Consider the following 15,450-nt stretch of genomic DNA (forward strand, 5'->3'; position numbering starts at 1 on the left):
TTAAGAAATGACATTTGTTGGGCCTTAAAGGTTTCTTCCCTAAAGGGCGGCAACAGTGAAAATGTACTTCAACATTCATTTAGTTGCTGTCTGCTTGCAGATGGTTATAAAGAATAGGCTATAAACTGCTACCATGTCCGATAGTCTTACAAATGTCAAGATGCAACAGGCATCTAAGTAGTGGGAATGGTGGTGGCTTCAGAAAGATCAGCAGTGGATGGAATGGGCACCCCTGCTGAAGATGGGATTGGGAAACATTGGTGCGTAAGAACCTAAGAAGAGGTCAGTTATATTTTTGTGTCAGGTCATATAGCCTTACATGACCAGTGCCTGCAACTGATTAAACCTTCTACCTGAAAAAAACCTTCTGTAAGGAACTGAGATCACACATATTAATGGGCACAAAAGGTCAGCTTATTCATTTGAAAACCAAATGAAGATCCCAAATGCGAAAACTGGGAATGAAATTGGGCTTGACTTAAATTTGATTAATGAACTGTAACATAAGACAGTGGTCACCCACAGCTAGATAAAAAGCTTGATCTACGCTAAATGGTTTCAGCTTCATGGACACTCAAACAATATCCTTAACTCAAGAGAATGTCAAGACTGTGTGTCAAGATACTTTGAAGAACACCAAACTTTGTGTATATAATGGCATAACCTCATTAGAGCTTTCTGACAGTCACTACAACCTGGACTGTAATGTCCTGACTTTCAAGACCCAAACTAACAGAGATACACTGGGTCTCAAATTAAGAATTTGTACCAACAGCAGGCAGATGCTTTTTTCTTGGAAAGAGTGAGATCAAAGAGCCCTCCTTAACTGCAGGTTTCCAGTGTCACCAACTTGTATTTATTTTTCTCCTTGGATTAAAAAGAGTGTGTGTGCCTTTAAGACTTTGTTAAAAACAGTGCACCTTTAAGGGAGAGAAAATTCTGTAGACAGTGTGTCACAGCTGCATTCTTGTTACCCTGGGCAAGAGCAGGAGAGAGAGAGAGAAGTCACATGGTAATGTTTCCACTTGGCTGTATGGGGAATTGGCAGAAACCAGTTAGTTTTGACAGACTTTCCAGTGAGGCGTACTGAAGAAAAAAAAGAGCTGTTTATTTTCTCAGCAGAAATTCTACATGGAGTTGCAAGGCAAGTTAATTCCCTGAGTAAAGAAGAAAAGCTTTCTTTTTCAAGAAACTGTTTGTATTGCTGTGCTCATCGTTCAAAGAACTGTTTAACATTTGCTGCAGCCGAAGAGTTGAATGCCTATCTTCTGAAGGACTATTTTCATCAAATCAACGAGAAGACTTCGAGTGGCCTTTGACTATTTCCACATTAGAAGAGCTCATCCAACAGGAATGTAACCTGCAAATACTTACTTATTTTATTTATTCCTAAGAGACAGCTAATTTTAAAAATTCCACTTTTTAAAAAAATTAACTAGTTACTTTTGAATGAGAGAGAGAGAATGGGGAGTTAGATTAAAATAAGAAGGTATAAGGTCTTTAGATATAGATTTATCTTAATAGTGTTTAAGACTTAGTTTTTTAAATAAATAGTTAATTTGTTGTTGTCTAAATATACTGGATATGGTCTCTTTCATTCTGGGGTTACTAGTGTGTTTAATTTGACTGCTTTCCGATTGGGTGTGAAAGCTCAAATAATACGCTGCAATCTGTGGAGTGATGGGACTGACTTGACAGTGCGTTGCTCCCACCGTGGTCGTAACACCAGGAACCATAACTTTCAATGCCACCAGAGGGTTATTGTAATGACTAACTTTTTCTGCCCAAAGTTTTGGAGGGAAGAACTACAATGACATAATTGCCAAGTGTATACCCTAAGTTTGAACTGACAGGTTTAACTCACTTACTGTCCTAAGTTGTCAACTAGCTGTGGTAGGGTTATTATAATTGGCATCAATACCCCAGAACCAAGGAGAAAACTATCAGCTAAGCTTCCTGCACTGATTGTTATCCAATATCCCCCCCCACCCCCCCTAATAAATTCATGTGTGATTGGCAGGAGGTTGGAGTCTTAGGTGTGATTCCCCTCTGTCCATCATGGAGCTTTCACATGCAAAATGGCCAATTTAATGAGGTCCTAGAGGTGACTCAAAATGGCTATGAGCAGCCAGCACCATATTGTCCAGCCCAAGTGTTTATAACATCCACTTATCAGCAGTGTTCTGGTAGAGAGTGTAAAAGCAGGTGTATTATCCTGCTTATTGATGTAACAAGCTGGCGTTATCTACCTGGAGACGATCTATTTCCTCCAGCTGAGATAATAGCAACAAATTTTGAAACCAGCAGTTAATAAGGTTCAGCAGAAAATCCTGGAAACACAGTAACAGGTCAGGCAGCATCTGTGGAGAGAGAAACAAAGTTAACTTTCCAGGTTCAAAAGGTCATCAACCTGAAACATGAACTTTGCTTTCTCTCTTCACAGATGCTGCTTGACCCAGAGTATTTTCAACATTTTCTGTTTTAATTTCAGATTGCCAGCATCTGTATTATTTTTCTTTTGTTGAGAAGGCTCAATTGAGAGAGTTCATCATATTTTAATCATAAATATGATCTCTATCAGAAAGAGAATGTGAACATTCTATTGAGGCTGATTCCCCTTTCCATAGAATATTGCAATATAGTCCCACAGAAGAAAGACCTTTCCAACGGTTGTTTCAAAGTGGCCACCCATAAAAGATTCTTGGTGTCACAGCCATGGTGTCAACAGAATTTCAGTTGACTGCATTCCCTTAATCCCTCCAGGCTAGATTCCAAAATAAGTCCCTCATTAACAGGACAGGGGTTGGGGGGGGGGGGGGGGGGGGCGGGGCGGAGGTGGCAGGTGACTGGAGCAGAATTCCTCAGACTTCAACCAAAGGAGTGTAGCCATTTCCCAGATGGCCAAATCAGCATTTATATTTTAAATGTCAAAGTCCCAAGAAACTAATCAACTGATCTTTGCTATGGTACCATTGAAATCAGGAACAAGAATCAAAAAATATTGAGGACTACTTCAGCTTTCAAATTATGTAAACAAGGAGTCTGAATGAATTTATAAATAAATTCACACGATTACAAACATTTCTAAAATTATAAACATACATCCATGTCCAACATCCTTCAACATAAGGGAATACAAAGACCATCATAACAATTCAGCCCAAAGTTAACTGATGCTCAATCAACATTTTAAACTCACCATGGCTTGGCCACTGTAGTTATCATCCAGAATGCAGAGAGAATTCCGAGAAGGAATACCACGAAATAAATGAGCAGTTCGAAAATATCTTTGGAAACTAAGCAACCTTCTGATCTTCTTTGCTGAAGCCAATTCTCCAGTTTCTGGTGGTACTGCAAAAAAAAAGTGCTTGAAATGAATATTTTCTGAATGTCTTACATGAAGGAACAGTACTGTTCTATAACTTTTTTTATTCATACACGGGATGCAAGCGTCACTGGCAAGGCCAGCATTTATTGCCCATTCCTAACTGCCCTTGAGAAGATGCAGTTCAAGTGGTGTAGGTATACCCACAGTGCTGTTAGGGAGGGAGTTCCAGGATTTTGACCCAGTGACAGTACAGGAACTGCGATATAGTTCTAAGTCAGAATGGTGTGTGGCTTGCAGGGGAACTTGCAGTTACAGGCGTTCCCATGCATCTGCTGCCCTTATTCTTCTCGGCAGTAAAGGTCATGGCTTGGAAGGTGCTTTTGAAGAAACCTTGGCGAGTTGCTGCAATGCATCTTGAAGATGGTACATACTGCTGCCACCATGTGTCGATGGTGAGGGAGTGAATGTCGAAGGTGGTAGCTGGGGTGCTAATCAAGCAGACTGCTTTGTCCTGGGTGGTGTTGAGCTTCTTGGGTGTTGATGGAGCTGCATCTTCCAGGCAAGGGAACAGTATTCTATCACACTTCTGACTTGTGTTTTGTAGATGGTGGACGGGCTTTGAGGAATCAGGCGGTGACTTACTGCAGAATTCCCAGAGACTGCCCTGCTTCTGCAGCCATAGTATTTATATGACTGGTCCAGTTAAGTTTGTGGTCAATGGTAACCACCTGGATGTTGATGGTAAGGGATTCAGTGCTGGTAATGCCACTGAATGTCAAGGGGAGATATTTGATTCTCCCTTGTTGGAGATAATCATTGCCTGGCACTTGTGTGGCTTGAATGTAACTTAACACTCATCAGCCCAAGCCTGAATGTTGTCCAGGGTTTTACTGCATGTGGGCACAGACAGCACCAGTATCTGAGCAGTCACAAATGGTATTGAACACCGTGCAATCATCAGCAAACATCCTCACTTCCGACATTATGTTCAAGGCAAAGTCATTGATGAAGCAGTTGAAGCTGGTTGGCCCTGAGGAACTCCTGCATCGATGTCCTGCGCTGAGATGATTGGCCTCCAACAACCACAACCATCTTCCTTTGTGTAAGGTATGACTCAACCAGTGGAGACTTTTCTCTCTGATTCGCACTGACGTTAATTTTGCTAGGGCTCTTGATGTCACACATGGTCAAATGCTGCCTTCATGTCAAGGGCAGTAACTCTCACCCCACCTCTTGAATTCAGCTCTTCCATCCACATTTGGACCAAGGCTGTAATGAGGTCAGGAGCTATGTGATCCTGATGGAACCCAAACGAAGCATTGAGTAGGTTGCTTCTGAGTAAGTGTCACTTGATAGCAGTGTCAATGACACCTTTCATCTCTTTGCTGATGATTGAGACTAGACTGATGGTGTGGTAATTGGCTGGATTGCATTTGTCCTGCTTTTTGTGGACAGAACATAAATGGGCAATTTTCAATTGTCGGGTAGATGTTAGTGTTGCAGCTGTACTGGAGCAGCTTGGCTCGGGGCGCGGCTAGTTCTGCAGCACAAGTCTTCAGTATACAGCTGGTTCCAGTGCCTTAAGCTGTTTCTTGATATCACATGGAGTGACTTGTATTGGCTGAAAACTGACATCTGAGATGATAGGGATATCAGAGAAGAGGCTGAGATGAGACATGCACTTGGCACTTCTGGCTGAAGATTGCTTCAGCCTTGTCTTTTGCATTGACGTGCTAGGATCCTCCATCATTGAGGATGGGGATGTTTGTGGAGCCTCTCCCTCCAGTTAGTTGATTAATTGTCGTCCACCATTCATGACTGGATGTGGTAGGAATGCAGAGCTCTGATCTGTTCCTTTGGTTGTGGGATCGCTTAGCTCCGTTTACAGCATGATGCGCCACTTTCTAGCATGCATATAGTCCTGTGTTGTCAACTTGGTGAAGCTACATCACATTTTTAGGTATGCCTAATGCTGCACCTGGAATGCCCACCTGCACTTCTCATTGAACTAGGGTTGGTTCCCTGGCTTGCTGGCAATGGTAGAGTGAGTAATATGCCAGGTCATGAGGTTACAGATTTTGGTTGAATACAATTCTGCTGCTGCTGATGACCCACAGCACCTCACGGATGACCAGTTTTGAGCTGTTAGATCTGTTTTGAATCTATCCCTTTTAGCACAGTGGTCGTGCCACACTACACAGTGGAGGGTGTCCTCAGTGTGAAGTTGGGACTTTGTCTTCACAAGGACTATGGGTTGGTCACTCCTACCAATACTATCTAGGACAGATGCATCTGTGACAGGTAGATGGGTGAGGATGAGGTCAAGTAGGTTTTTCCCTCATTGGTTCTCTCACCACCTGCTGCGTCCAGTCTGACAGTTCTTCAGGACTCAGCCAGCTCGGTCAGTAGTGGTGCTACCGAGCCGTTTTTGGTCCTGGACATTGAAGTCTCCATCCAGAGTACATTCTGTGCCCTTGCTACCCTCAGTGCTTCTTCCAAGTTGTGCTCAACATGGAGAAGTACTTGTTCATCAGCTGAAGGAGGGTGAAAGGTGGTAATCAACAGGAGGTTTCCTTGCCCATGTTTGACGTGATGCCATGAGATTTCATGGGGTCCGGAGTCAATGATGAGGATTCCCAGGGCTCTCCCTCCCTCATACCACTGTGCTGCTATATCTGGTGTCTGTCCTGCCGGTGGACCAAGGATGGTGATGGCTGGAAGATATGATTTGGTGAGTATGACCATATCGAGCTATTGCTGGACTAGTCTGTGGGACAGCTCTCCCAATTTTGGGGTTAATGAGGACAACTTTGGAGGGTCAACGGCACTGCTTGTGCCTTTGTCATTACCGGTGCCTAAATCGATGCCAAGTGGTCTGTCCAGTTTCATTCTTATTTAACATTTCTGTAGTGGTTTGATACAGCTTATGGCTTGCTAGGCCATTTCAGAGGGCAGTTAAGAATCAATCACACAGCAATTTCACTTGGTTAACTATCTGAAATGTACCACTAATGCCAAGTTTCTGATCTCAACCAATCTAAATTAGAGTGATGATATGAAACCTTAACTTTGGTCTTTAAATGGATATTTTTGGCCAGTAGCATCAAAAGTAATCCAAAACTCAAACAAAATAATTTACACGTTTTGAGATTTGCTATGGATGCTGCCAATTTTTCAGACTGAATTCAGTAAAGCAGCTGAGATCAGGTGAACCAGTCATGAGCTACCAAGTTGCACAATTGTTGAGAGCCAAAAAAGTGCTATTTTCATAATATAAAAGCAAAATACTGCAGATGCTGGAAATCTGAAATAAAAACAAGAAATTAGTACTATTTTTATGTTTTTTAAGCGTTTAATTTGTTAGGATTTGGAATTCTGTACTGAATAATTTTTAAAAATTAACTGGGTCAATTTAACTGCTGGCAATTGGAACTGGTCTAACGAAATTAACACAAAAAAAAAAGAGTGAAAAATATGTAAATAAATTTATAAAACGTAACAATCCAAAGGGCAGGAGCCCATTCTCACTATCCATGAATCATAGGTGAGGTGAGAAAGTTTGATACATGGATGGCAAGATCAAACAAATGAATAACTTCCTATGCCACGAGGAGTGAAGTAAAATGTACTTCATGAAAGACAAGCCCGCAAGTAACTATTTTTCAGAATTAGTCAAATAAATTAGTAATTCCATTCCAACAAGCCAAGCTAAAAAACAAAATCTGCATGATAGAATTGGTTGTGAAAATCCAGGAGCTGGGAAGTAAAGGCCTGCTACCCAACCCGAACCCAATGGGACCCAACGACGTGTTGGGTTGCTCTTCCGGGTCTGGCTTTCGGGCTCGGGTCCGATGTGGTTCTGTCGGGCTTGGGTCGGGCTTTTATTCGTGACCTGAGCAGGCCTTTACTGGGAAGGGCAGAAAAGTGATGCAATCTTGGTCACGAGCAGAATGGGCCACAATCACTGCTACCCTCATTGGCTATCAGTTCACCCTCAATTCAGATTTGGAAGGGCTCTTTGTAAAACCACTCATTACTCGAGGATCATTCTGGAGAGCAAAAATAAACTGTCACCATTAATTATCTGTGACGAGCAGGGCCTCGGACAGTTATTTTAAAATAAATCTGTTGCATAGTAAATGAGAAATTCAACACTCAATAAATTTAATATTTTTGATTTTAAATTCTAGACTAAAACAGGAGACACTACTGGTAGCAAAATCTCTTTCATGCTCCCAGATGAAGCATGAAAAGATGTAGGTAATGGGAAAAATCTACAGACATTGTAGGTGCCATGCAGGGACAAGAAGCAAACATGCTGAAGAGCAGGTGTTCCTGGATATTCTCTTGACATTATCCACTTGATTGTAGTAGAGTATGTGAAGAACAAGGAATACAAATTAATTGCTATAATGGTGCTTTTGACCACAATTTCACACTCCAGTACTCAGGTAATTTAATTTTTAAAGAAATAAATTTGTAACACCTATGCAACATTTTACTTTACATGTCTTAAAAAATGCACATAATCATTGTTTACTGATCGAATTAATATTCTCAAGAGGAAACCACTCGGATATTCCAAATAATCAACTCATTAAAAAAAAATCATACCTTAATTAAATGCAATGTTGTAAATCATTATGAAGCATTATGAGGCACCTATCTCCACTAAGTTACATTAAGTTTGACTCCTATCCAGAAAATTAGCTTTGTTTTTTTCCTAAGTAACTATAACGTACCCACGAAATTCTGGACTGTAGAGATCACCTGCAACTTCAGAAAATGGAGATTGCAAAATTCACACCAATTTTTGTTCTACACCAGCTTTACTGAAGGCCAGAAAACTACACATTACACCATTATTTCAGTGTGCACACATGTGTATCTGCCTCTTACTATAATATGATCTTTTCGTCATATGCTGTAAAGCTGCTTGAAATTTCAGAGACATGCTGCTATTAAAGACAACGCTGTGAATGATGTAAGAGTACTGCTCAAATGGGTGCTAAATGGCATCATAGATGCACTGTAAATCCCTGTGTAATCAATGTCACTGGTTAAACTATTCACTTCACACAGCTCTAACTGTAACGACAACTTGGAAAAATCCCAGAGATCGCATTAAACGTGAGAAAAGAGATCAAAGCACCATTCAGTTCAGAGAGATATCACTTTTGAAGTCTAACAAAGAACTGCGTCATTGTTGTGCACTTGTGAAAAGCAGCATATATAATGTGATTTCAACAAGACACATGCACAGCATTTAAGTAGTATTTTTTCTTTATAGCATGCGGTACATCATGCAATCACTATTTCAAGGACTTTTCATACCTGAAACCAGGCATAATTGATAATGCCTTTCAACCAAGCGTGTTACTTCTGGGAAAAATAACACCCTGAACCGGACGCTTTTAAAAAATGACCAAGGCCTCTGAGTAAAACTGTTAATTAAGATATTCAAAGACAGAGATAACTTTACATATAATACAAACAGAAAAGTGTTGGAAATAGCTGGTGAGGCAGCATCTGTGGAGAGAGAAGCAGAGTTAACATTTCAGGTCTGTGACCTTTCATCAGAACTGGCAAAAGTTACAGAAGAATTAGGTTTTAAGCAAGTGAAGGGGGGTTGGGGTATGGTGAGGAAGAGAACAGAAGGGAAGATGTGTGATAGGGCAGAGGGCAGGAGAGATGAAATAGCGAAGACAATTACTGAGGAAGGAGATGTGGCTGTGAAAGCGAGTTTTGGTAGACACCTTATCAAACACCAGGAGGGAAATGAAAAGTAATGAAGGTGAACAAGGTAGAAGAGACAAACTGAAATCCCGGCACAGTGGTTAGCACCGCAGCCTCACAGATCCAGCGACCCGGGTTCAGTTCTGGGTACGGCCTGTGCGGAGTTTGCAAGTTCTCCCTGTGACCACGTGGGTTTCCGCCGGGTGTTCCGGTTTCCTCCCACAGCCAAAGACTTGCAGGTTGATAGGTAAATTGGCCATTGTAAATTGCCCCTAGTGTAGGTAGGTGGTAGGAGAATGGTGGGGATGTGGTAGGGAATATGGGGTTAATGTGGGATTAGTACAAATGGGTGGTTGTTGGTCGGCACAGACTGGGTGGGCCGAAGGGCCCGTTTCAGTGCTGTATCTCTAAATAAAAATAAAATAAAAAGAGCAGAACTTCCTCAAGTAAGAGAAGTGGCAGTGAATTAAACACGAAAATAAAAGCAAAATACTGCAGATGCTGCCTGACCTGCAGAGTATTTCCAGCACTTTATGGTTCTATTTCAGATTTCCAGCATCTGTAGTATCAAATTTGGTACAACCTTCTAGCACACATTCCTGGTGTTTCAGCATTCCAAGATTTCTTCTACTTTACAATTAAAAGTTCAAACTCCTTGATCAAGCTGGCTTACTGACTAAACAAATTTCCTTCCAAAGCATGAAAGGAGAATTGCTCTTGAAGCCATAATAAGGCTCATCAAATAATGTACTTACAGTGCAAAAGGCGAAAATCAACGTAAGGATGAGAATCTCGTCTTTCAGGTTGAAATCCTGCCCGGCTCCTCACTCGTACATCCCCTGAAAAAAAACCCACAAAAAATATTTTAAGAATGTCCGGAGTTAACACAAGTGCCGATGGAATCGTACCCAACATGAGGTGTAACCCTCACCAGAGAGGAAAGCAAGAAAGGAAGAGTATAATAAAGAGCTCCTAGCATTTTCACATGATTTACCCATTACCCATAAAGGCTTACAATAAGCACAACTCTTGAAGAATGAGTTACTTTCTACACTAATGGGTCTTGCAGTGAGCAGTTCTGGCTGTTTGTTGTCAAGCTACAAATAATCTTATCCCTTTGTTAAGGTATTTTCTATTGTTGGGAGAATTTCTCTGTACATTCCAGATGCCTAACTGACTTCCAATTTTTAAAAAAAGGGGGAAGATAGATGAAAAAACGTGCATTAACGTAGCTCCTTTCGCAACCTCAGGATATTCCAAAGCACCTCACAGCCAACGAATTACGAATCTTGAAATGTGATAACTGTTATAAGGAAATGCAACAGTCGATTTATGCACAGCAAGGTCCTATAGGCAGCAATGAAAGAAATAACCAGCTTATCTGTTTTTCATGATGTTGGTTCAGATATAAATGTTAGTTCAGGATGCTGGGAGAACTTCCCCACTCCTCTTCAAATAGTGCCGTGCAATTTTTTTTTTCAACAACCTTAAAGAGAAGGTTGACAGGAGATTTGATAGAGGTGTTCAAAATCATGAGGGGTCCAGACAGAGTAGCCACAGTAGAAAGAGAGAAATTGTTGCCATTGGCAGAAAGGTCGAGAACCAGAGGACACCGATTTAAGGTGATTGCCAAAAGAACCAATGGTGGCATGAGGAAAAACTTTTTTTTTAAACACAGTGATGGTTAGGATCTGGAATGCACTGAGAGCTTGGTAGAGGACGATACAATTAGAGCTTTCAAAAGGGAATTGGGTTATTATCTTAAGAGAAAACATTTGCAGGGGTACAGAGAAAGGGTGGGGGAGTGAGACTAACTGAGTTGCTTTTGTAAAGAGCTGGCACAGACATGAAAAAAAACTTAGTGACATCATGGGAAATGTGCAAGTTGGTTGGTTGGGTGAGTAGCAGCTGTTTGTGCATTTAAATAGCTTTAAAAAAAGGGGAAAGTTTATTTTGTTGAACAAACCTTTGGTGATAAGGTGAGCACCACTAAAGTGTATTTTTTTTAATTCAGTGTAGCTTATTAAGGACTTGAGATTGGATTGGGTAGAACAAGGCCCCTAGTGTAATTAGTATTTTTTAATTAAGGGAGTAACTAATTAACCTAAGGGTAAGTCATGGCAGGAGAGCTCAGCCCCGTGATATGCTCCTCCTGCGCTATGTGGGAAATCAGGGACGCTTCCAGTGTGCCTGACGACCATGTGCACAGGAAGTGTATCCATCCGCAGCTACTGGCGACCTGCATTACGGAGCTGGAGATGGATTCACTGTGGAGTATCTGCGATGCTGAGGACGTCGTGGATAGCACGTTTAGTGAGGTGGTCACACTGCAGGTAATGGCTGCACAGGCAGAAAAGGGATGGGTGACCACCAGATGGAGTAGTAGGCGCAGGCAGGTAGTGCAGGAGTCCCCTGTGGCCATCCCCCTCTCAAACAGATATACCGCTTTGGATACTGTTGGGGTGGGGGGGGGGGGGGGGGGGGGGATGACCTCCCAGGGGAAAGCAGCAACAGCCAGGTTCGTGGCACCACGGAGGGATCTGCTGCACAGCAGGGGAGGAAAAGGGGTGGAAGAGCTAAAGTGATAGTGGATTCTATCGTAAGGGGTGCAGATAGGCGTTTCTGTGGCCGCAAACGAGGCTCCAAGATGGTATGTTGCCTCCCTGGTGCTAGGGTCGAGGATGTCTCAGAGCGGCTGCAGGAAATTCTGAAAGGGGAGGGTTAGCAGCCAGAGGTCATCGTCCATATTGGTACTAACGACATAGGCAGGAAGAGAGATGAGGTCCTGTAAAGTGAATATAGGGAGTTAGGCAGAAGGTTAAAAAGCAGGACCTCTAGGGTTGTAATCTCAGGATTACTCCCTGTGCCATGCGCTAGTGAGGGTAGGAATAGGAGGATAAGGCAAATGAATGCGTGGCTGAAGAGCTGGTGTAGGCAGGAGGGCTTCAGCTACTTGGATCATTGGTATCTCTTGTGGTGCAGAGGTGACCTGTACAAGAGGGACGGGTTGCATCTGAACTGGAAGGGGACCAATATCCTTGCGGGGAGGTTTGCTAGTACTACTCGAGAGGGTTTAAACTAGTCTGGTAGGGGGATGGGACCCAAAGTAGTAGTCTCTCCGATGAGATAGTTGAGGCAAATGTAGAGCTTAAAGCAAGCAAGTCCAGTAGGCAGGCCGGGCAGGGGCAGGACAGGGAGCATGGAAGGGCTGGTAGGCTAAACTGCATTTACTTTAATGCAAGAAGCCTTACAGGTAAGGCAGATGAACTCAGAGCATGGATTAGTACATGGGATTGTGATATTATAGCTATTACAGAAACGTGGTTGAGGGATGGGCAGGACTGGCAGCTCAATGTTCCAGGGTACTGATGCTTCCGGCGTGACAGAGGTGGAGGTAAGAGAGGAGGGGGAGTTACACTATTGATTAGGGAGGACATCACGGCAGTACTTAGAGAGGATATCCTGGGGGGAACGGCAAGCGAGGCCATATGGGTAGAACTTAGAAATAAGAAAGGGGTGATCACTTTTATGGGATTATACTATAGGCCCCCCAACAGTCAGAGGGAAGTGGAGGAGCAAATATGTAGGGAAATCACAGATAGGTGTAGGAATCATAGGGTTGTAATAGTAGGTGATTTTAACTTCCCTAATATTGATTGGGACTGCCTTAGTGCTAAGGGATCAGATGGGGAAGAATTTGTTAAGTGTGTCCAGGATAGTTTTCTGAAGCAGTATGTGGATGGTCCTACTAGAGAAGGGGCTACACTCGACCTCCTCTTAGGAAATGAGGATGGGCAGGTGGTTGATGTGTCAGTGGGGGAGCAGTTTGGGACCAGTGACCATAACTCTATTAGCTTCCAGATAGTTATGGAAAAGGATAGGACCAGTCCTCAAGTTGAAGTCCTAAATTGGGGGAAGGCTAATTTCGATGGCATCAGACAGGAACTCTCAAAAGTTGAATGGAAGAGGCTGTTTACAGGTAAAGGGGCGTTTGGAAAGTGGAAGGCTTTTAAAAGTGAGATAGGAAGAGTTCAGGGCCGGCATGTTCCTGTTAGATTGAAGTGCAAGGCTGGCAAGTTTAGGGAACCTTGGTTGACAAGGGAAATTGAGGGTCTGGTCAGGACAAAGAAGGAGGCATATGTCATGTATAGGCAGCTGGGATCAAGCGAGTCCCTCGAGGAGTATAGGGGATGTAGGAGTACACTTAAGAAGGAAACTAGGAAGGCAAAAAGGGGCCATGAGATTTCCCTGGCAGATAAGATAAAGGAGAATCCTAAAAGATTCTATAAGTATATTAAGAGTAAAAGGGTAGCTAGGGAGAGAGTAGGTCCCCTTAAGGATCAGTGTGGTAATTTATGTGTGGAGCCACAGGAAATGGGCGAGGTCTTAAATGAATACTTCTCGTCTGTATTTACCGTGGAGAAGGTCATGGAAGCAAGTGAGTTCAAGGGAGGGAACAGCGATATCCTGGAGCAGATCAACATTACAAAGGAGGAGGTATTGGAGGTTTTGAAGCGCATTAAGGTGGATAAATCCCCAGGGCCTGACCAGGTGTATCCTAGGATGCTATGGGAAGCAAGGGAGGAGATTGCTGGGGCCCTGGCAGAGATTTTAGTATCGTTAGCCACAGGTGAGGTACCGGAAGACTGAAGGATAGCTAATGTTGTGCCTTTATTTAAGAAGGGCAGCAGGGCTAAGCTAGCGAACTACAGGCCGGTGAGCCTTACATCAGTGGTGGGAAAGTTATTGGAAGGGATTCTGAGAGACAGGATTTATATGCATTTGGAAAAGAAAGGTCTGATTAGAGATAATCAGCATAGCTTTGTGCGTGGGAAATCATGTCTCACGAATTTGATTGCGTTTTTTGAGGAGGTGACCAAGAGGATTGATGAGGGCAGGGCAATGGACGTTGTCTACATGGACTTTAGCAAGGCCTTTGACAAGGTCCTGCATGGTAGGCTGGCCCGGAAGGTTTGAACACATGGGATCCAGGGTGAGCTAGCCAATTGGATACAAAATTGGCTTGGTGATAGGAGGGTGGTTGTGGAGGGGTTTTTTTTCAGATTGGAGGCCGGTGACCAGTGGTGTGCTGCAGGGATCAGTGCTGGGCCCTCTGTTGTTCGTCATATATATTAATGACTTGGATGTGAATGTAGGGGGCATGATTAGTAAGTTTGCAGATGACACCAAAGTTGGTGGTACAGTGGACAGTGAAGAAAGTTGCCTAAGGTTACAACAGGATATAGATAAACTGGGAAAGTGGGCAAGGGATTGGCAAATGGAATTTAACGCAGACAAGTGCAAAGTGATGCATTTTGGGAAGTTAAACCAGGGCAAGACATATACAGTGAATGGCAGGGCCCTGGGGAGTGTTGTTGAGCAGAGAGACCTTGGGGTGCAAGTACATAGCTCCCTGAAAGTGGCAACACGGGTAAACAGGGTGGTGAAGAAGGCGTAGGGCATGCTTGCCTTCATCGGCCGAGGCATCGAGTACAAAAGTTGGGACGTCATGTTACAGTTGTACATAATGTTGGTTAGGCCGCACTTGGAGTACTGTGTGCAGTTCTGGTCGCCCCACTACAGGAAAGATGTGATTAAGCTAGAGAGAGGGTGCGGAAAAGATTCACAAGGATGTTGCCTGGTTTGGAGGGCTTGAGTTATAAAGAGAGATTGGATAGGCTGGGTCTGTTTTCCCTGGAGCGAAGGAGGCTGAAAGGGGTATATAAAATTATGAGAGGCATAGATAGGGTAGATAGCCAGAGTCTGTTTCCCATGGTAGGGGTGACTAAAACTAGAGGGCACAGATTTAAGGCGAGAGGGAGGAGGTTTAAAGGGGATCAAAGGGGTAAATTTTTCATACAAAGAATAGTGGGTATCTGGAATGAGCTGCCTGAGGAGGTGGTGGAGGCAGGAACAGCAGCGACATTTAAGTGTCATCTGGACAGGTACTTGAATGAGAAAGGCATAGAGGGATATGGAATTAATAAAGACAGGTGGGATTAGTATAGATAGGCATTATGGTCAGCATGGACGCGGTGGGCCGAAGGGCCTGTTTCTATGCTGGACAACTCTGACTCCATGGGCCGAATAGCCTCCTTCGGTGTTGCAACCATTCTATGATTCTAAAAGTACCTGAACAGGCAGACAAGCCGCCGTGTAGCAGGTCAACTCAAAGGCAGCACTTCTGACATTGCAGCATATCAGTAGCGTAGAATTGTCAGTCTAGATAATATGCTCAGATCCTTGAAGTGGGGTTGGAACCCATAACCTTCTGAATCAGAGGCAAGAGTGCTACCACTGGATCAAGTTGATGAGAAATTTACAAACAAGTCAATCAACTGCCAGCAATTTGTCTAGCAGAGAAATGTGACATGATAGGCAGGAAA

The 15,450-nt window shown here is 43.2% G+C and overlaps 1 protein-coding gene across 5 annotated transcripts in view; it reads right to left on the reverse strand.

The window, feature by feature from the left end:
• Positions 1 to 15,450, reverse strand: part of pde7a (phosphodiesterase 7A) — a 159,116-nt gene that overhangs the window by 48,178 nt on the left and 95,488 nt on the right. For 3 of the 5 annotated variants that reach the window (XM_068031917.1, XM_068031914.1, XM_068031915.1), the window contains 3 exons: positions 9,820 to 9,903; positions 3,200 to 3,351; positions 2,250 to 2,360 (listed from right to left, as the gene is read on the reverse strand). In XM_068031917.1, the coding sequence (XP_067888018.1) occupies positions 2,250 to 2,360; positions 3,200 to 3,351; positions 9,820 to 9,903 (347 nt within the window). The remainder of the gene's footprint in view (positions 1 to 2,249; positions 2,361 to 3,199; positions 3,352 to 9,819; positions 9,904 to 15,450) is intronic. The other 2 variants (XM_068031916.1, XM_068031918.1) reach the window with 1 other exon arrangement.

The sequence above is a fragment of the Heterodontus francisci genome, chromosome 5 (assembly GCF_036365525.1).
Source record: "Heterodontus francisci isolate sHetFra1 chromosome 5, sHetFra1.hap1, whole genome shotgun sequence".
In the NCBI taxonomy this organism is placed as follows: domain Eukaryota; kingdom Metazoa; phylum Chordata; class Chondrichthyes; order Heterodontiformes; family Heterodontidae; genus Heterodontus; species Heterodontus francisci.